The sequence below is a fragment of the Crocodylus porosus genome, unplaced genomic scaffold (assembly GCF_001723895.1).
Source record: "Crocodylus porosus isolate Cpor-Errol unplaced genomic scaffold, CroPor_comp1, whole genome shotgun sequence".
NCBI classification, from domain to species: domain Eukaryota; kingdom Metazoa; phylum Chordata; order Crocodylia; family Crocodylidae; genus Crocodylus; species Crocodylus porosus.
The window spans coordinates 12,958,815-12,980,211 of record NW_017728924.1 but is presented as its reverse complement, the minus strand read 5'-3'; the positions used below and the strand labels follow the sequence as shown (position 1 = coordinate 12,980,211).

The 21,397-nt window shown below is 43.5% G+C and overlaps 1 protein-coding gene across 2 annotated transcripts in view; it reads right to left on the bottom strand.

Moving 5' to 3' along the window:
• LOC109313679 (vascular endothelial growth factor receptor kdr-like) overlaps positions 1 to 21,397 on the bottom strand; it is a 169,778-nt gene that overhangs the window by 13,663 nt on the left and 134,718 nt on the right. For both annotated transcript variants that reach the window (XM_019540354.1, XM_019540355.1), the window contains exons 20-28: positions 17,549 to 17,637; positions 16,538 to 16,703; positions 16,001 to 16,098; positions 14,825 to 14,947; positions 14,610 to 14,721; positions 6,979 to 7,078; positions 6,298 to 6,403; positions 4,201 to 4,325; positions 3,402 to 3,480 (exon numbers count right to left, since the gene is read on the bottom strand). In XM_019540354.1, coding sequence (XP_019395899.1) covers positions 3,402 to 3,480; positions 4,201 to 4,325; positions 6,298 to 6,403; positions 6,979 to 7,078; positions 14,610 to 14,721; positions 14,825 to 14,947; positions 16,001 to 16,098; positions 16,538 to 16,703; positions 17,549 to 17,637 — 998 coding nt within the window. The remainder of the gene's footprint in view (positions 1 to 3,401; positions 3,481 to 4,200; positions 4,326 to 6,297; positions 6,404 to 6,978; positions 7,079 to 14,609; positions 14,722 to 14,824; positions 14,948 to 16,000; positions 16,099 to 16,537; positions 16,704 to 17,548; positions 17,638 to 21,397) is intronic.

The window sequence follows — 21,397 nt, the reverse complement described above, 5'->3', positions numbered from 1 at the left end:
TGTAGACATGCCCAGTGTGAAGCTAATTCATGGTACACCTGCCATAAGGTTCATCCCTACTGATCTAAATGGCATAGCTGCAATCTGAATGGATAGAGATACAGGGAGAACATACACAATTGTAGGGTTGCATTCATGAGATAAAATGTTACCTAAAATACTTGGTGGGGAGACTGGTGGATGTGGTGTATCTTGATTTAAACAAGGCTTTTGATATGGTCTCCCACAACTCTCTCACAGGAAAGCTAAGGAAGTATGGGCTGGATGAATGGACTGTAAGGTAGACAGAAAACTGGCTGGAGCATTGGGCTTAGAGAGTAGGAATCAATGGTTCAATGTGTAGCTGGGAGCCGGTATCAAGTGGAGTGCTCCAGGGGTTGGTCTTGGAGCTGGTTTTATTCCGTTTCTTCATCAACGTCCTGGAAGATGGCATAGAGTGCACCCTCAGCAAGTTTGCATATGACACCAAGCTGAAGGGTAGGGCTAGGATTCAGAGTGACCTAGATAAATTGGAGGATTGGGCCAAAAAGAATCTCATGATATTCAACAAGGACAAGTGCAAGGTCCAGCACTTAGGATGGAAAAATCTTCTGCACCCGTGCAGGCAGGGGGCCGACTTGCTGGGCAGCAGCATTGCAGAAATGAACCTGGTGGTTACAGTGGACAATAAACTGTCCATGAGCCAGCAGTGTGCCCTTGTTGCCAAGATAGTTAATGGCACACTGGGCTGCATTGGTAGGCGTGCTGCCAGTACATCAAGGGAAGTGATTATTCCCCTCAGCACCAGTGAGGCCACATCTGGAGTACTGTGTCCAGTTTTGGGCTCCCCACTATGGAAAGGATGTGAACAAATTGGAGAGTCCAGAAGAGGGCAACAAAAATGGCACGGGGGCTGGGGGATGTGACTTCTGAGGAGAGGCTGAGGGAACTGGGTTTATTTAGTTTAGAGAAGAGAAAACCGAGAGGGGTTTTAATAGCAGACTTCAACTACCTGAAGGGTGGTTCAAAAGAGGATGGAGCTGGACTGTTCTCAGTGTCTGCAGCTGACAGCACAAGAAGCAACAGTCTCAAGTTGCAGCAAGGGAAGTTTAGGTTAGATATTAGGAAGAATTTTCTCACCAGGAGGGTAGTAAAACATTGGAACAGGTTACCCAGAGAGGTGGCGGAAGCTCCATCCTTGGAGTTTATCAAGACCCAGCTAGACAAAGCTTTGGCTGGGATGTTCTAGCTGGGGCTGGTCCTGCTTTGAGCAGGGGGTTAGATTAGATGTGACCTCCTGAGGTCCCTTTCAACCCTATGATTTCTATGAAATACCCAGTATTGGACTTCTTTGAAATATCCAGTATTTAGCAGTTACTGATGTTTTAGGAAAGTGAAAGTTATCTTGAAAGACTCATTCAAACACTTTGCAAGGAAAGTGTCATCATTCATGTGTCTTCCTGGCTCTATCTTTGAACTCCCTTAATATAAGAAAACCCTTTCAACCATCCTGCTGAGTTAGGTAGCTTAGGTTTACCCTATTTAAGTGTTAAAAAGGGGGCCTAGTGATTCAACACTGATAAAATTGCTGTTCATTATTTGCTTTGAGGTCATGTCTGGTGGCTATGAGCAGAACCAGGCTGCCTCTGTGCTGGGTGCTGCACAGACTCGCAGGTAAACTGTCCCTGCTCTAAGTACCTTTAAAGACAACAAAATCAAATGAGGGATTTGGGGAATTCCTTTTGTGTCTTAATTGCTCCTCAGGAGAGTTCAAAAGAAGCAAAATAGCAACTGTATAGGGCATAACAGGAAAAATAAAGGAGATGTAGGAAATGAAACTGTGATCGGTCTTATCTTGCCATCCAAACCAGGTACTATGGAAAAAGCTTGAAGAATAAAAGGAAAATTCGCATTCTTAAATATTTTAATAATCCCTGGTGTGAACAGGCTCCTGTTAGGGAGCTTGTTTATAAATACACACAGTGAAGTCCTGGCTCCACTAAAGTCACTGCAAAACTCCCATTAATTTTACAGGACTTGGATTTTCTTTACACTGTCTCTTTAGAAAGCTGGCCAAGAAATAAATGACCTGTACTTCTGTTTTCATAGTGTCTTGAAATTATTTAAAGAAAAAAAACCTGTTAACAACTCATCAAAACATTACAAATAATTAGCACAAATATGAGAATGGGGTAATGCTATCTTTTGAATGTTCCTGAGTAGCCCTTTGAAACTGGAACCTAAACAGTCCATTGGCATTTAAGGTAATGATAGTCATCGTGATGCACTTACACTGCAAGTAAGGATTATATTTATGCAAGGTTTCTACTGCAATCTGGCACTGAGATGCTACCAATATTTCAAAGTGTTACCCCTTTCCAAAACTTTGGGAAAATACCCCTACCATGCATGTAGTTATTTTAGAAAGGCCTCTAATAATGAAATCTTTGGAACATGATGTACAGGCACAAGCAATTGCAAAACAGGTGTGCAAAATGGCACAACTATTAGCAAAACAGATTGTAGACTAGAGATAAAGCTGTATAAACTAAGCATGACAAAGCATTGAGATAATAATAGGCATCAATTCTGCATGGGCAAAAGAATGAAAAAGAGATCTGTTTCCTACAATAAGCAATAGTCACAGACATTGTCTGATGTGGAATATATATCTGCTGGCTAGACAAGAGGTTCCCCGTGCAGGTCAAAGAGTGAGAGAGTTCCCTGCTTTGGGATTGCAGTGTGAGGCAAAACTGTGTGCATCCTACTTTCCTTTTGCTGCACTACAGCATATAGGTGCTCATTCTCTTCCTCAACCAGAAGGTCTCTTAATGGCTTCATGCCTCCCCAGGCTTCTTGCTATGTAGATTTTGAGTGGAAAGGCTACCACTTTAGTGCTAGTGAATCTATCTCTGTAGCAAGCACCATACAGGGATATGCCTTCAAGAAGCTGAAACACAAACACAGCCCCTGAATTATTTTGTAAGGAAGACAAACAGAAGCCATCCAGGACCTGAGAAACCTATGATTTTAGAAGTGGCCACACAAAGCACAAAGCTGGATGAAAAACTGGAATGCCACATTTTGAAAGATGTTGAGGTTCCAAATTTTTGTTTTTTTTTCCATATTGAAATGAAAGCAAGATCTTTCAGGGGTTCCTCCCCAGCCTTTTTCTAGGGGACCAGGGGGAAGGAATTCCCAAGCAGCAATATGACTAAGTGCCTCGCACTGAGCACACCTGGGAAAACCAGCCCTTAGACTCTCTTTGAATTGTTCTATTAAGCAATGTGCAGACCTCTATTCGCTGGCATGCAGCTCCCAGGCCAAACTTCCATCTCCCTGAATGAAGTATACACATGCTCCAGAAACTCTTTATGGGCCTCATGAACACTGGTGGAAAGAGACATGGTCCCCTCACTTACCTCATGCATAACTTTCTCCTTCTCCACTGGCACCTCATCAAATGTCTTCACACTCAGTGGTCGCTTCTTACTATTAATACTGAAAACCAGAAGGGCAAGACATTAGTGTATAGCAGGGGCGGGCAATTAGTTTGGGTGGAGGGCCGCTTACTGAGTTTTCAGAAGCTATTGAGGGCCACATGACAGGCAGCCTGGGGCAGATAAATATTAATTTTCTAAATTTTCAGGGGTCCCACAGGCTGGATAGAATGGCCTGGCAGGCCACATCCAGCCCCTGGGCCTCACTTTGCCCACCCCGGTGTATAGCCAAGCATGATTCTGTCATCATCCTTTTTTCCCAAGTGACTCCTCTGTAGCTCAAATTCAGCATCTTTCATTGAATTTTCTTCTATGTCCTGTTACCCAAGGGGGTTAAACATCTGCGCTGTGGACCAGATCTAGCCTGTGGAGCTGGGTCATCCGGCTCATGGACTTTTGCCTGCTTCTGCAGTCAGAGCCTTGGCTCTACCTATGGTGGTGGGGCTTCCTGCAGCAGCAGGCAGAATTATGGGTGGTGTAGCTTATGGGTACCTGAAAAACAGGAAATGCAGCCCTCCAACTGATTTGAGTCTGATACCTTTGCTGTAACCAATAAGCTGAACCTTGACAAGCAGAGTCATATGAGTCATAAAATACGACACTACCCTGAAGCTACTCACAAAGATCATCTTCCCAAGTGATATATGACTTATTTCCCAGCATGGACTCTGAATTATCTAGATTCTTAACTTAAACCAACATAAGAAAGCATTTTCCTCACCTTGCTTCCACTGCACTCCAGCGGTTAATGCGGCTGCTCAAATTGTCTTCCACTGGGCAGGTTTTTGGGTTAGATTCTCCATCAGGGCATAATGTGATGTTCAGTGGAATATAGTCTTTGCCATCCTACATGTATCATAATACAGAAGGAATACACTTGGTGAGGATCAGCTCTTCCTGTGTTACAGCTGGTATATTAATGGCTGCTATATGCCATAGGAACCATTTCCCAAACAGGGCTCTGTACCAGGAAAACCAGTAGATATTGGTTCTGTGTCTGATTGTTTCTTTAGTATAGCTGCAATATGCTAAAGCCAGAATTAATGGCCTTACTCCAACATTTACTACCCTGTAGTTTTTGCACAGGGCTTTTCTTTCACTTTGGGAGATCTTCTAAGAAGAATGGTTGAGAGCATTATAAATCTTGGCAGTAGGGTGTGGGACCTCCAGATCCCCCCATATTCTAGAAAAGGGATGCTCAACCCCAGGCCTGCTTGGGTCCCCACAGGCCTGAAAATTTGGTGATGGTGGGACAGTGGCACCACTCCCCTGCTACCAAATTTCTGAACCCTGTGAGAAGCCCCAGAGCCCAATCCAGCCCAGGGACCGGCCCCACACCACTCACTGGGCCCACAGGGCTACAAGATCGAGCACCATGCTTCTAGATGTAGCAGGAGTTCTGACAGTTCTGCTCGTGCCAGCTGAGAAGACCAAGCAATCCTGAGCATGTGGTATCAGGGACTGGTTTCTGCTTTGGAGACACCATGGTGTTTATCTGAAATAGCTGCAAGCAGCTGGCCTTTACAGGCTCCTAATGCTGCATCCTTAACAAGTCTGCAGCCACTTATTATTATTCCTATGGCCTAAATGAGCAGCCAGTGAGCCTTCATTACACAGAATGAGTCCACTGATGGGCACTCAGTTAAACGTTCAACTACATTTGCATTGCACTGCCATTTTGGGGGATTCTCTAGGGCTCCTGTTATGGAGCTGAGGACATCCAAATCTCCATGTTTTAGCTGTGGGAAAACAGGGACAGAGAATCCTAGAACACCTGTGGTTAGCAATGCTGTAGCTGTGCTGGGAATTTGAAATGGACGGTGCTTATTTTCTAGCCAATGTGCTTACATGCAACTTGTGCTTAGCAAGATGTTCCTTCATACTGCCTCCTTAAAGCACTTTTCTTTCCTCATTACAACAGAGGCCACTGCAACCTTAATAGTCAGCATCTATCATAATAAGCTATGAAATGTCATCAGCAAGCCCTAATTATTACAGTTGCATCTAGAAATAGCTCTTTGTTTAACTTCTGAAAAGCATTTATCAAAATTTCCTTCGCTTGATTTCTCTTCTGAGACTCAATTAACTGCTCTGTCCCTGATCACAATCCCTACATTCTCTTTGATTTCCTTTGCTTGGACTATAAGCCTCGCAAGTTCTTCACATTGCAAACTTGCCCTCCCTTTCCTGAGCTTCCCTAACTCATTAGTTTCCACAACAGAAGGGGCATGAAGAGAAACCTTGATTTCTTCTCCTCATGAATTTGGCAGTTACATAACAGATCTGTGGGATCTTTTTTGTCTTGAACAGAGAAAAAAGAGGTTGATTCAACTATTATGAAATTGACAATTATGCAATTGACTCTTTGAGCCTTAAACTGCTTCATTTTAAAGCTTCTAAAAGCAACAATGAACAAACACGGGGAGAAAATGAGGGAGAGAGAAAGTTCAAACTTGCTGTATGCAACAAGCCAAACTATTGGCAGGTTGCAATGTTGGAAACTAATTAAAAATGTTTGTGAGATAAAGAGCTATTGTTCCTCTAGGGGGCAACTGAGCCTCATTTTAATTAATGTACTGTAAGTTTCTGTTTGTTATGGGTGGATAAACATCTCATTTTTGAAACACAATTCCCTTTGAATATGTAGCATTTCCCTTGCCCACCCGCACCCAAATAGGCATTTTCATTGTGCTTCATTACCAGGTCACATCTAATATCATTGCTTGACATAGCTGGTTACAGTCTGCATATGCATGTACACATATACCCAGACACATGTGCAGCTTCTAAACATAAACCGCCTCATAAACTGGCATACCTGCTGAACATTTGCCTGGAGGAGGTCTCCTAAGCGTTCAACCAGCTCTGTGAAGGTGGGCCTCTCCGTAGGTACTCCATGCCAACAGTCCAGCATAGTCTGATAACTATGGGAAAGCAGAGGAATTGCAAGAGCCTTAGATTTCTCTTCCCAACATTTTTTTGGTGCCATCTGTCTCCTTATTTAGATGACTGCCCACCCACTAGCTCCAGTGAAGATGATTGTTTGAATAAATTCCAGTGTGCTGAAGGACTTTAACCTCCAGGTTGTGTATCTTTACTATTTGTTGCTATGTTTCAAGTACCCCTCTGGGTTGCTGACACTCAGCTAGATTAACTATAAGTTGCAGACCTGACTGGGTCACTGAAAGAAGGTCAAGGTTATGGAGATCTTACAAGACCTGATAGTTCCTTAAACAGACATTTCATACACTACAGCCACCCTTGAACAATCCATTAACCTTTTACATGAACAATGGCTTGGCCCTGTAGCTGACTTGGTGTTTTTTGTTATTTGACTGTGGTATTAATGCACCCGCCATATTTAACAAACAAAATTTAGAAAACAGATGGTGGCAGTGTAAGCAATCCCTCTTTCTACCTCCAGTTCAGCATTCTACTAGAAGTCCCTCTTATATGGGTTAAACCCTAGCAGTTGTCCCAGAAAGTTGGGATTGCTCACATTTCTGGGGTAGAATACTCTGGCGATCTCATCCGAGTTCCTTCTTTGAGGCGGCGGCAAAAATCCTCATCAATCTGCACCCCGGGGTATGGTGAAGCACCTGTTGGGATAGATGAAGAGAGGCTTTGTCTTCTCTGCTAAATCAGTGAAATCAAAATAATACCCAAGGTAATGGCCGATTATTCCAGTTCAGGTGGAAATGGGAAGCCGGATCCCAAAAGGTGCTGCAGCAATGGAAACTGTAGGCATGTTGCATCTCAGAATCAGGCCCTTTGCAGAAATGATACAGTGGACCAGATGAACAAAGGTAATGAAATGCCTAGTGGGAGTTTCAAAAGCCCTTAAGCAGGTTAGGTGCCCGACTCTCACGTTGACACTTTGTGTACCAAATGCATTTTTAGTGAAGGAACAAAAGCTACAGCAAGGCTCATGGGCCAGGCCCAAACTCTTATGTCATTAAGTTCTGATTGTTCAAAAGACGAAATAGACAAAATATCTGGAAGCCCAGGTGGGTCAGCCCCCCACACTTGCCTTATTCTTGTGAAGCAGTGCTTCCAGCAATGACTTCTCAACCAATACAACAATGGCATTTCAGCACACAAAAATTCATACTAATACAACAATCTGGACACACTAATGGAAATGAGCAGCCCTGTTACAGCCCCGCCTTCTCCTTTAGAAATTAATTCTACTTTGGAGCATCAGGCACAACAAAGACACTCTTCTGCTTTGACTGAGAAATCCGATTACCTTTTGAACAGTACCTCCCTTCTCAGCCTTGCTTTCTTTTTTAACCATCAATTTAATGATGGTTACATCTGCTGATTAATGATTATCTGTCCCAGAGATGGAATGGAGAAAGCAGCATCAGGGCCAGCTCTCTACCCCACCCTATTACTCTCTCTTGTTTAATGTACCCCAAATGTATCCTCAAGGGACCACATCTAAGAGAGCTCTGTCAAAAGGCTCATTCAATCCTAAGCTTGCATCCAGGGGTGAATTAGTGCCAATTCCGATTGTTTTTTAGTCACTCTAGGAACTAGACTGGCACCATCATCTCAATTTGCATAGTAGCTTGCCCAGCAGTCATCAAATGGAAAGAGTAAGCCTCATTTCACCTAGTTCCATATAATAAATAGCCATCTTCAGTGCTATTCCATTACACACAAATGTGGACAGGAAAGACTCAGGGAATTTTATATAATTAGATATACAGTCAGATTGGAGATCTCTAGCCATGTTGTGCAGCATTTGCCACTTTTATTACAGCACAAGACTGGAGGAATAGAGAGTTTATACAAAGGTTTTGAGGCCTTTAAAAGAGAAGAGGACTGAAAATAAGTGGGTTTTACTCCTACTGAAGTCAATTTGTGCCTGCTTATTTTCAAGTGGGTCTGTGGCTCTAAGAAGATTCCTCTTTCATTATTACAGATCCTGCCCAGATGGGTGAAACTAAGGGTATTTTCACACTACAGTCAAAGACATCACTATTGCCTATATAGATGAACCAGGCTATCTTTAAACCAGCAGTGTAGAAATCAGCAGCTTGGAGTTCAGGACAGGCAAACTGCTCCAGCATTTACCCAGATTCTTCGATTTTGTAGACTGCACTAACCTCCATACTGCCATGCTATTGATACCAAAGCTAGCTAGTTTAAAGCTTGCTCAAGTCTGTCTATACAACCTACAGGGAAAGATCTTTGTGGGTCATATCTTTTATTGTACCAACTGCATGGTGGGATAGAGTTAGACAAGCTGTCAAATACAAGGCATCTGATGAAGAATGTCTTTCATTTGAATGCTTTTCTATCTCAACCATGAAGTTGGTCCCATAAAAGATGTCACCAACAAAGATCCTTGCTTCCAACACAATCCTTGGACCATCACAGCTACAACCTCACTCCAATTCTACCAATACACAAGCTACAATCACCCCCCTGACTTTGTGTAGATAATATAGTCTAAGTATTGGAGCAAAGGCAAAGGAACTGCTTGTCTGCACTGCAACAGTTATCTGGAGTTAGAACACCAGGTCTTCCCAAGCTAGCTTGACAGCTATATAGTTTTTACAGGCGTTAATGAATACTGAAGCAATGCTTGAGCTGCCCAGAGCTATATGGTAAACCTCACAGACTGCTTAGCATCTGATGAGTTGTTGTAACTTGAGCCACTGCATACCCACTACATTCCTAGCTTCCAAGTCAGCAGCCCTCAGGCTTTAGCCCACCCACTCTGGCCAGCTGGCCAGGCATGATTTGACTCAAACCGGAGGTCTGTGTGGATGGGAATTGAGTGAGGAGCAGAACTTGTGTTGTACCTTATAACAAGGCAGTGAAGACAAACTCATAGGGGATCAGAAGCTAAGAGCCTTTCAGGATATCGGTTTCTACAACCCAGGCCTCTTCAGGGGCCTCTCTGGTATTCCTCCAGTTGGAGCAAGGGAGAAAAGCATAAGTGAGTGAGAGCTTGTGTTTATCTTTTTACTGCAAAAAATGACATAAATTCCTGCTCCTCTGGCACCTCTGGGTTCCCCCTGCTCCAGCAAAGACATAATACACAGCTCTTTCCTTTCATAATTTGGCATCCCTGAGGCTGGATGATGAGTTTGGAAGAACATCTAATCTAGTCTTAACAAAGGGGATTTAATGGAATCCAAATCGGGGTCCAACTCTTGAGGAATCTGTATATAGTTTATTTACTCTCTATAACATTTCTGTCTGATTTCCTGCTCTCTGGCTCAGGATTGCCACTATGTGCTCTGCGCTTAGGGGCAAAACAGGCCTTGCAGAAACAGTCGTATGAAAGAAATGAAGAGGGCACCAAGCACTGGGAGTTCCTCAAATCATTGAGTTGCATGGGTTTTGCCACTTGATTCCCCCAAATCTTAGTTTGGGATGTAGGAATCCTAACTGTTTGATAAAGGGGTATATCAGTTCAGCAAATAGGCTCAGAAGGCAGTCAGAGGCTCAGATCCATGTAGTCTTTACAGGCTTTCATGAACAGACTCAGTCAGTTCATAAAGTCCTTTTGAAATCCTCCTGGTTTTCCCCAAGGGTGACCTGGTGAACAATTGTGAGCCCTTAATGTATGCCCCTGATGCAGTGGGAAGCTGCTACCAAGTCCCCTCTCAGCCTTCTCTTTTTTAGGCTGAAGAGACCCAAGCCTTTCCTTGTATGGCTTGCCTTGCAAGTCTCTCATCATATAAGTGGCTCTTCTCAGGACCCTCTCAAGTTTTTCCACATCCTTGTTGAAGTGTGGTGCCCAGAACTGGATGCAGTACTCCAGCTGTGCCCTCACCAGCATGGAGTACAGTGGGAGTATCACTTATTTAGTTGTGTATGAGATGCAATGGTTAATGCATGTCAGCGTGTTGTTTGACCAGCTGGCCACAGCATCGCACTGCCGGCTCATGTTCATGCGATGGTCGATCACTACCCCAGGTCCCTTTTGGCTGTGGTGCAAGTCAAATTGTTGCCACCAAGCCTGTAGGTATGTCGGGGATTGTTTGCCCCCAGATAGAGCACCTTACACTTCTGAGTGTTGGAGTTCATCTGGTTCTGGTCCGCCCAACTCTCCAGCCTGTCCGGGTCTGCTTTTATCTGCAGCCTATCTTCTGGCATGGCCATGCTCCCACATAACTTGGTGTTGTCTGCAAACCTGGTCAGTGAACTTTTCACCCCTACATCCAAATCATTGATAAAGATGTTGAAAAGCACTGGACCAAGCACACACCCCAGGGGGACACCACTGGCCACTTCTTGCCAGGATGACACAGATCCATTCATGAGAACTCTCTGGGTCCTACCCTGCAGCCAGTTTTCCACCCACTGAACTGTTCAGCAGTTAAGCCCATAATCTTCCAATTTTTCCACAAGGATATTGCGTGATACTAGATCAAAAGCCTTTTGGAAGTCTAGGTATATAGTGTTGACCTCCTCCTACACTTTGACTTTTGGGGAAGGGGGTCTGCAAAAAAAATTGTGCTGCCCTTCACAATGTCTTAATAAAATCAGAGACTCCCCAGGTTATGATTTTCAAATCTTACAGGGGGGCTCTTGTTTTTTATGGGCAGGCTGAGCCCCTCTCAAGCTCCCCTGTAATTTGCACTGCGGGCAGAACTGATTGGATCCATTGATTCCCCAGTGATTGCATCCAGCCTCCTATATCTATTAAGTTGCCAGCAGAGGTGGGTAGAAGCTCACGACTTGGGACAGTTAGTGCTTACCTGGCCAGTAGCTGGCAGTAGTTAATGCAGATTGCCTAACATTTCCAGTTCTTTGCCAAATGATTTCTGTGTCACAAGCAGAGGACTGTGAAGCCAATAGATCTCCATGTGGAGAAGCTGAAGGGTTACTCTGGCTGCTCTACACTGCACATTCTCTCCATACTTAGATCTCCCTTGCTGAATTGTGCTGGTTGCTCGTGTTCCTGCCTTCCACAGCTGAGTTTGATATTAAAAACTAGGCTTCAGTTAAGTAGGCTTCAGTTAAGTACTAGAGCCATAGCCTGGAAAATGATGGCTGGAGACACTTAACTCAGAGTATCTTAGATTATTTGGCAGCATTTTCTAGTGATGATTGACATACGTTGATGTGAAGAGCATGGTATGTGGCAGATAGTTGGGTTGGAAATTTGAGCTTGCTCCACTTGCTTATAGTATGTACCTAAGACATCAGCATTTGAGAGGCTGCTATCCTTGAGACCCTGCTACAATACACCGGTGAGAAGGAGAGTAGAGGGAAGGTAGAGAGATATGATTCTTGACTGCAAACTTTTTGGCACTCAGTGTTAAAGCCCCCTCTTCACCACTGTAGATCATCTGAACCGTGGCACCTGCATAATGAATTTTGGATTTTTGCTCTTCAGACAGACTGAGAGAAAAGTGGGTTCAAATGTATAAGAAAGGTCAATACATGACATTTTCTTTAGAGGAATTCTCCTGCAAAATGCTCAAAGATGTGGCATGTGCTGGATATTAAATAACGCTTTTTGATCTCACTTTTATTCTACTGGGATAATACGATGCTGATATTACACTACCAGGCACTGGTTGTTTACATAATTACCTTTGATTGCCTTTTGAAACACTGCAAACTTAAATTCCAGGAGAGACTGACATTCTGTAATGTGCCATGTAATTGATTTCAAAATGCATTTAAAATTGCTGGCTTTCTGTCCCACCAAGCGTGTTGACCCCATTTACATAATTAGTAGCAAAGCCCAATGCAGAACCAACCACAAAATCAAGATTAGCAGTCCCTACTGTCCAGGTTTCCCTGTTCATCAGCAGCATTGGTCCGGTCTGCCAAAAGCTTTCAGAGGAAGCTTGTAGTGCTCCCTTTCCAGATTCAACTTTTGGCCCTGACAGGACCCATGTCCAAACCAAACTGTGCATTTTTCTAGTCAATCTCTCTTCCTTTTTTAAAGGTACTGCATCTTTGGGACCCAGAAAAAGCAGTGATTGTGGAACAGAGCCAAAACATACCCTGTAGCAAAGACAAATAACTTTCCGTACTCCGACTCTCAATGATCTGTAAAACTTTTATATAAGAAGTTCAATCAGTGACACAAATCCTTAATTAAATATTTATCATGTGAACTGCAGATACGAGTGGTGCCAAACCACAGACATGCCTGGATGAGCCTTATGAAAAACCCTCTTAGGGAAAATGACTGGTTTTTGAATCAGTGCCATGGATTGAAAAAAGTGGTTTGTGATCTACATCATAACAAGGGCAGAGGAAACTCTCTGCATGGTGAACCTTGCAGTAATTTAGTGGATTCCTCTGAGCTCAGAAAAGACGGTCTCTTTTCCCAATTAAGAAGTTTCATTAATAAAAGGGGGCATTCAAAACAAAACAAAAAATCAGAAAGTAACTTAGAATGATTTTAAAAAAAGATCCAGAGCAATAAAACAAAATAACTAAAATATATACCCACTGAATTTCATCTTAATCTTTTAACTTTTATTTGGCATCTTCAGTATTAAAAGGCCAAGTGCTCAGAATTTCATGCTGGTTAAGCACCACTCAGCCTTTGGGGAATGGCTAGTTATTTTCCCACACAGCAACACTTTTGGTTCCTGAAGCATTTGTTGTTATCCACACATGTTCAGTTCACTGGTTCCTTGCAGACGCTTCCACAGAGGGACTGTCCCATTAAGTACCTCTCTGCATGCCAATATACTTCCCTTAATGATATGCTAGCATGGGGCCACTGCTGAAGCTTTTCGAGCTAGAAGTTCTGAATTCTAGTTTTTGTCTTGCTCCACATTGCCAGAGTGTCTGAACCCAAGGGCATCCCCCACTACTGTGAAGCCTTTTGGCAGCCATGTACGTGTTACACTAGAATCCCATCAGTGTAAATAGATACTTGGATCTAAGGCCAGAGAAATAGCAAAACTGGAGAAAGCTGTGATTCCCTGTCCTGTGTTGTACCATAAGGTCTCTCTTTGGTGTAGCTGGGATAAACTGGAGATGAACCCAAACCAAAGGCTTTTGAGTAGCCAAGCAACCCTGAGATCTGAAGCAATTCAAATCAGGTTCTGATCTCTCTTCCCCCACCCTATAATTTCCATAATTAGCTTAACCATAGACTTTGGCAAATCCTGCAGTCTGCACCATTCTGGGCTGGACACCTTAGTCACATAATTGACTCCGTAAACCAGAAGCATTTGGAGGATCACATAGGGCTGTTCAGAACCCAGAAGCATAAATGCATGGGCTAGTTGTTTGCCCTTAAAATGTTTATGAGGAAGCCACTCACTACAATCCCTATACTTTTTGAGGAAAAAGAATATGCCACTCTGTAGGAGGGTGGAGGGGAGAGTTGATTGAACAGCAGGATTCCACTGCCTAAAAGTGAGATTGCTTGTTTGAGTTCAGAGGCTTTATCTGTTGGATTAAGAAAGGATCATCCATTGGATTATCAAAATGGATTAAGCTTTCAAAGAAGTCTTGTGCCCTCTAAATACAGGATGAAGCAACTCAAGCACTAATGTCCTTATTCAACACAAGCTGTGGCCTGAAAACAGTGCAGCCATAGGAGGATGCAACCTATGCATTGCTGCCAGAATGACTCGCACATAGAACAAACACTGGTTCTCCCGTCAGCACTATAATGCCTGCATCCAACATGTGGCATCATGGCCTTTTTTTTTCTTACAAGCATTGCATGGAAAGGCATAATCAAGCCAAAGGTAAAAGCCAGCCATTACAATTGTTAACTCATGCCCACAGACTCCTTTGTGGTTTATGGACTTCCACTAGGAATATCAGACCACTGTGTCAACAGTGGTATAATTCTCTGCAACCTATAAGTGGTGTGGTTTCTGATTTGAAGGCAGAGACTTCTTGTGGAAAAATAGGGTTTGAAAGGGAACCGTCAACCATTTTAAAAACATTTTAGTTCAGGGCAGTAGTGGTTTATATTTGCTGCCTGCTCTTCTGGTTTCAATTATTACAAATTTCAAATCCAAGATCTTTTTTTTTTTTAACATTCATTATAGGTCAAATTTTGCCAATCAGAGCCACTGTTGGCTGAAATCAGAGTGTGCCTCAGTGCCCTTTGCTTTTCTGTTAAAACTCTGTGCAACAACTGTTCCATATATATGAAAAAAGTTGTAATCTTACCTAGTGAGAATATTTCCCACAGTAACACTCCAAAAGACCATACATCACTCTGGGTTGTATAAATCTTATCAAAAATAGCTTCTGGAGCCATCCATTTAAGAGGAAGTCTTGCCTAGGAATGAAAAAGACACATAGCCAGAATCATTATTATTAATTTGCCCAGTCCTTTCGGGGAGTGGAGTTCTAGCTTGACCCTGCCAGGCCCCTTCACTTACATCTCCTTTCCGGACGTAGTCAGGATCTTTGTAAATGTCCCGTGCTAGGCCAAAGTCACAGATCTTAACTACATTGTTTTCAGACAAAAGGATGTTCCTTGCTGCCAAGTCCCGATGAATGCACTATGAAGAAATGAGAACAAGTGAGATCACAGGGTTTGCTTGGACAACAGGCTGTTACTGACAAGAAAAGCATTGGGCCTCTTTGAAAACTGAAAGAAAAATGACCAGGCTGGAGAGGGAAGATGTGTGTGGGAATCTACCATAAACATACTGGTTTGTGATACAGAGGAAAATAACTCATCAGAGGGGAAAAAACTGAGAATGACTGTTATTTCTCATACTCCTACTCAAACAGCTAGGATCTGAATAGAATTGTAGCTCCCCAGTTAATTGTTAAATCTTATGGGCCAAAAGCCAATGCAGCTACATTTGCAAATACAATTACCACGTGCGTACGTGAAGTTGGACAACTGCACATAGGCAAAGCTGTGCACAGAATTCAATGTCTGAGTGCGGTGTTTTAGTAACCACGTGCATACATACAAGCCAACAAGTCTGTAGATAGGTTTGCACCTGCATCCTATTTTACCATCTTTAAAAATGTTTCGTACAGACTATGGACATAAACACAGTGACACGACAATAAGGCATTCATTTGGCTGTCATTCACCAACAATTAAATACTGGCAAGTTAAACTTACACACTTATAAACATATACACTCCCATTAAACTTTCAGAAATCCTTTTCTTCATGCAGAAGCTCTCTCTCTCTCTTTCTTTTTCTCTCTTTTCCCTGCCCCCATGTCCCTCCACTCTGTCTTCCTCTCTCTCCCCAGGACAGGTTTCTTCATCTCAAATGTGGATGATGCCTTTTTTTTTTCCCCTTGTCTTCCAGCTAAGGCCTCAGGTCACGAATGCTGTCTATCCAACCATGCACCAGATGGGAACTCTCTTTGTAGTCCTATCAATATTACTAATTTATTCAGTTCAGCCAGAAAAGTTGGTGGCGGTACAATAATGTAAGATAAGAGAAAGTGAGAGGAGAAATCAGGCTTAATAGTATGTTCCAATTCCTTCATCTCCATACTATATGAAAGAAACTTAGTCCTAATGTCTTAATGAATGAACCACAAAGGCATAAAGAAGAAGGATGGAGCAGAAGGAAAGCTTACTTTTCTGGAGGCCAGGAATTCCATGCCTTTTGCCACTTGGAAACTATAGCAAATCAGATCCTCCAAGGTCAGAGGTCGCTTGTACAGATCCTCGGTATCTAGAAGAAACCACGGAAATGTCAAAACCTAGAGGATGCAGGTCAGTTACTTTGGAAAGCTCTTGTGTAAACCATATCTCCCAGTTCTGGAGAGCCCATAAAAGTGACATTTGGGGAGAAAAGTATGGGTGCCCTTTTTAACTCAGCTGTGTGAAGATTACTTTCTGGGAGGACACCTTGGCCACAAAAACATTCTGCCAAAATATTGCTAATATCCCTCCTACATGGAAGAAGCAGATGGTCTGAATGCATGCTACTGCAGTTCTACTCTACTGAGCCTGGGGTAGGGGTACACGTAAAAAAAGGAATCAGCCCTGACTTACGGGATCCGCCCACAACTAAAGCAAGGGTTCTCTCTAAAACAGGTGTGCCTTGCAGAAACAGTCAGAAACAACAGAAATCTGTAAGAAAGGACATGGGAGTAGTGAGTTTCAATTACCCTCTTCATCCTCCTCAGAGTCACTGTAACTCTTGTCTTCAATGAACCCTGAGCTAGCAGAGCTTCCTGTGCTGGCTACACTCTCAAGGCGTCTCTTGATCAGCTCTGTTAAATCACTGTTGGACTCATCCAGACTCTTCTCTCCTTGGTCCGAGTTTTCCTGGGACTAAAAATTTCAAAAAGAGAATAAGAAATGATCTTTGGGTGCCATGAGGACTCACAGGTATTTAATGGAATGACATGCTGGAATTTGGAAAAGGACCTTGCGATGGGATCATTATAACAAGGATTTTGCAAGAGCACTGAAGTGCAGCCACATCTAGGAAAGGAAGGTACAACCAGTCACTGGAGCCAATGAAAAATAAGAGTGAGAGAGGAATCTCAGGGGAAGGTAATGAGGAAAATCCCCTCCTCTCACAAAGGCACCACCTGTGTTTTATTGTACATGCAGAGCAGATGAAACAACACTTGTTAGAGTTGTCTCGAAACCCACATGCTGAGACTTGTGTGGTACCTGGGAAGGATCCAGATTCCTGGTAGGATCTAAATCAGTGGTCTATAAGTTTTAGAAACTTTGGGCTCCCAAAGGTGTTATCTGCTGTGCGTTGACCTTTGGTAGAGATGGCTGGCTTTGTATCTCCTTTCACAGTGGTTTTGACCAGTTGTTCACTGTTCTTCTTTCTTCCTTTCTGCCTGCTGGTGGCAAGGTAGCACCCTAATGTGTCCCATTTCAGCTCTTGAAGTTTATATGAGCATTTGTAATAGATTACACAGTAGAGGTTGGAGGTAAGTGAAAGGAAGGAACTAGAATGGGATCCTTCAGAGAAAAAGGTCCATTCTCCCCCCTTCCACCCTGGACAGATTGGAATTGGATCGAAGAAGAAGTTGGGATCTCAGATAAAACTTAGACCCCTTGTAGCAAGTAGAGAATAAAACCTAATTCTAAGTAGCTGCTGTCATATGATCACAAATTAGCTATCTCATAACTTCATGAAAATCTAGTTGCTTTACCTTGTATGCAATGAAATCCCCACGTTTGCCTCTTAGGTAATTGGACAGATTTCCATACTTGCAATATTCAACTATAACCATCAAAGGACCTGCAAAGAGAATGAAACCAAAGGAGTCTTCAGACATGTAAAAGTGCAACACTGTATAGTGCAGCATTCCTGCTGCAGAAGGCTTTAGAGCAGGGCAAAGTGCTTAACATCATTTCCCTGATACAGAAGATGAAAGTGGGTAATAGAGAGGTGATGCACACACAACAAATCTGTAGCAGAGGTAGGAAGTTGGCAATTGAACCTAGGAGTCTTGGGTCCTAAGCTTCCTCAGTTATTAGGAATCGATTCCTTTTTTCCAAAAAAAGGAAAGTCCAAGATGACAGAAGAGTCCATCCCCCATACTAGTCATCCTTTTATATCTGCATGGACCCATTTTAGAGAGCAACTCCCTAGCTTCTCCAGTCTGTCTGTGAGTCTGTTTGTGTAATCCAGGGCTTCATCCCAGCGGAAGTAACAAACAGTCAGCTCTGTCTATGATACCAGCTGGATCCCAAAGTCTTCAAAAACATTTAGTCTAAGAGTATTGAAATCACAGAGGGACATGTCAGTTCTGTCCTTTCTGGTTCCTCTGTAGCATTTTGTTCCATTCCACAGAGATGCTTTTTCATAACCACAGGTGATTTTTTTTAGACGTATTTGGAAACGTTTTTGGATCTCAAGGTGCAGCGTGACAAAACTGCACTCTGAGCCATTAGCCTGCACTGTACCATCACCAGGTTTTAAAAAGCAGCATATAAAATGTCTCAGATGTAGAAGAAGGTGAAGTCATAGGACTAGAATGCATGTAAACACCTATTATTACCCATCCAAAGTGGTCAGCCTTTTATGTCTATAAACCCTGTCCTGTCTGGAAACTTCAAATTCAGACTCGTGAGCTCCAACTTCAAAGGAAAAATGCCAAGAGCTGAACCAGGCCATTCAACAAAGGGAAATCCTAAGCAACAAACTCTTATCTACATGTCAGAAACAAACACCCAGGCTTGTGCTGTCGTCTGCCCATTTGACTCAGCCTGACATAAATAATTTTGTAAACACAGGGCTGGAAGTAGGAGAAGCAAAGGAGGGAAGAGAGTTTGTATTTGCTTGCTGTGTCCTGGCTCAAAATAACAAAGTGGGTGGAAATGAGCACTTGGAAGTGGCCATCACAGGCAAAAGGGAAGAAGAGTTTTATTTACTGACCTATAATAACACCATGTATTTCTGTAACCCCAGTTCATTCTAAGGATCTTGAAGTCCAACTATGGATATAGCATGTGCAACAGGTCTGCTCAATACCTGCAGTGTCCATTGACTACAGTTGTGGTCAGAGATGCTCAGTACCTCTGAAACAAGCTCACGGTTCAACAGTACTCAGTATAGAGCTCCCTGAGGTGAAGGTGACAACTGATCTGCTGTGGCTCCCAATACCCCTGCCTCAGCCTATCTAAAGGAGGTGCTGGGCTGTCACCCTGTGTAGGGGCTGAAACGGGGATCAGCATGCAGCAGCAAGCCACTTAGAGCTAGGCAAGCTGCTAGGGAGCCTGCAGGATGGGAGGCTAGAGAGATAGTGAGTTTCCCTCTGATCCTGTTACTAGTTCCCATTATTTGCATGCATATCATCATGCTGTATCTACTACCAATCCTCCACATCACTAAGTTACTTCCTGAAACTTGTGCTGGCTTCTGACAGTGCGAAGAAGAGATCAAATGGAACATTTTCTGAAGAAACTAAAGTCAAATGTGTCTAGTGGATTCTCCAAGGAAATGCAGATTCCAGCACTACTTTAAAGTACCCCTAAGTGCTTTATTCACGCTTCTGAAATGTTTCCTAGACCCAATCTCTTCATATTTTATTTCCTTATTTTAAAGCACAGGATAGTATGCATTAGTGCTGCCTAACATCAGACACAGTGACAGGGTGTTCCAAAGCAAAGTTACAAGAAGCAGATATTGTTAAAATAATGTATGTGCATGCTTAATATCAGTCATTAGCCAACATAATATTATGGGCTGCATAAAACTTAACAAGGAGCTGTGCTAAGAAATGACATTTTAATGGTAAGTCTTATTCCAACGTCTAGTTTGTGAGCTCTGCGCTTCCCTACTTCAGTCTCCTGTAGTGTCGTTCAAAAGCAAACAAATCAGAGCCTAGCTGGAGACTACTTAGCTAATGTTCTGCAATGCCTTTTGGGAAACCTGGGTTCCACAACATATTTCCCACTACTGGCTTTAACAGTGACTCCTTTGGGTACCTAGTCAGGAAGAACTCAAAAGTCCTCTTCTCCGAGAAGGATGTTCAGAGCAGTGTAAGATGGGGAAGGAGACTGGAAGGCTCCAGCAGTGATTCTTAACCAGGGCACTGCAGCACCCTAGGGTGCTTTAAAGTGGCTGTAGGGTACCACGCAATATTAGCACTGCCAAGTATGCAAACACCTGCACATGATTCAGAAGTTAAACCCAGAGATTTCAAATAGGAATCCCTTGTGTCAGGAGACCTGCTGTGGTCTTTCTGAGTTCTTTGCAACAAAAGAATTGCTCAACTATTTTCCCCAGTTAAAAAAACAAATGAAATTAGTTTTTGAAATGGGGTGCCACTAAATTCATAGAAGTTGTGGACAGTACCTTGAGTCTGAAAAGGTTGAGAACCACTGCCATAGAGAAGTGTACATTCAAGCAATGGGCACTCACAAAAGGCAAAGTTGAGCACATATATTCAGACAGACTTTGCTACATGATTAGGCCTTCATGTGCAAATGTTCTGGCCATATTTTTGCCCTGGTTAAGGGACAGTGATCTTAAAGTAGCTCTGGACTGTTCTGGGCATCCACATGCAGGTCACCACTCTGATGTACTATGCAGTACTATTTCCCAGTTCTCTCAGTCAGAGCTGTCCCTAGAGGTGTGTGGGGCCTGGGGCATATTGGCCTGTGCGGGGCCAGGGGGTGGGGGTGGCACCTGCCTGCAGAAACTGGTGGTGGTGGCAGGGGAGTGGGGGTGGTGACCGTTTGCAGAAGCTGCCAGCAGTGCCTATATGGCACTGTCTGCAGGGCCCCCCCAAAGCGCGGGGCCCGGGACTGTCTCCCTGATTTGCCCCCCACCAGGGATGGCCCTGCTCTTAGTGCTATCTGGTAGGAGGTGATACCTTCCTTCCCCAGTTACAGGGCAGTATCCTCCTTGCTCATTCCTCTGAGCCCTAGAACAACATTTTCCAACCCATGGACTGCAACCCGGAAGTGGGTCACAAGAATATATGAAAGGGTTGTGAACAAGCTTTAAGAATGGATCAATAGATGTGATATCTTTTATCAGACCAACTAATAAAAGGTATCACACCTACCCAAAGAACCTTGCTTGCCTATGCCCTTAGACCAACATGGCTACAACCAACAATCCGGCAAGATCAACAAACTTTAAAAAAGGACCCTCCTTTAAAGGAGAAAAACTTGGGAAACCGTGGGTTTTCCCATGCAGGCTGGCAGAGTTCCAGTCTGCAAGGGGCTCCTTGGGGCTGTTCAGGGCCTCTCCCCCCACCCTATATACCCACCCTCTGCCCCACACACTGGGAGGCTCGGGCCTGGGGATGATGGGTTCTGGGTCGGGACTGGCCATCAATGTTTACAAATGGGTCCTGGTACAAAAAAGGTTAAGCACCACTGCCCTAGAAAGCCATACAAATGCGGCTGCCCAGCAGATCAGACTAGTAGCTGTTGCACAGCTTCCAGTCTCGCCTCAGCATTCTGCAGATTCCACATGTGTACCTCTCCCCTGGGAGTTGTGAATGTCTAATTTGGGGGAGAATTTATATCCTGTCATTCTGACA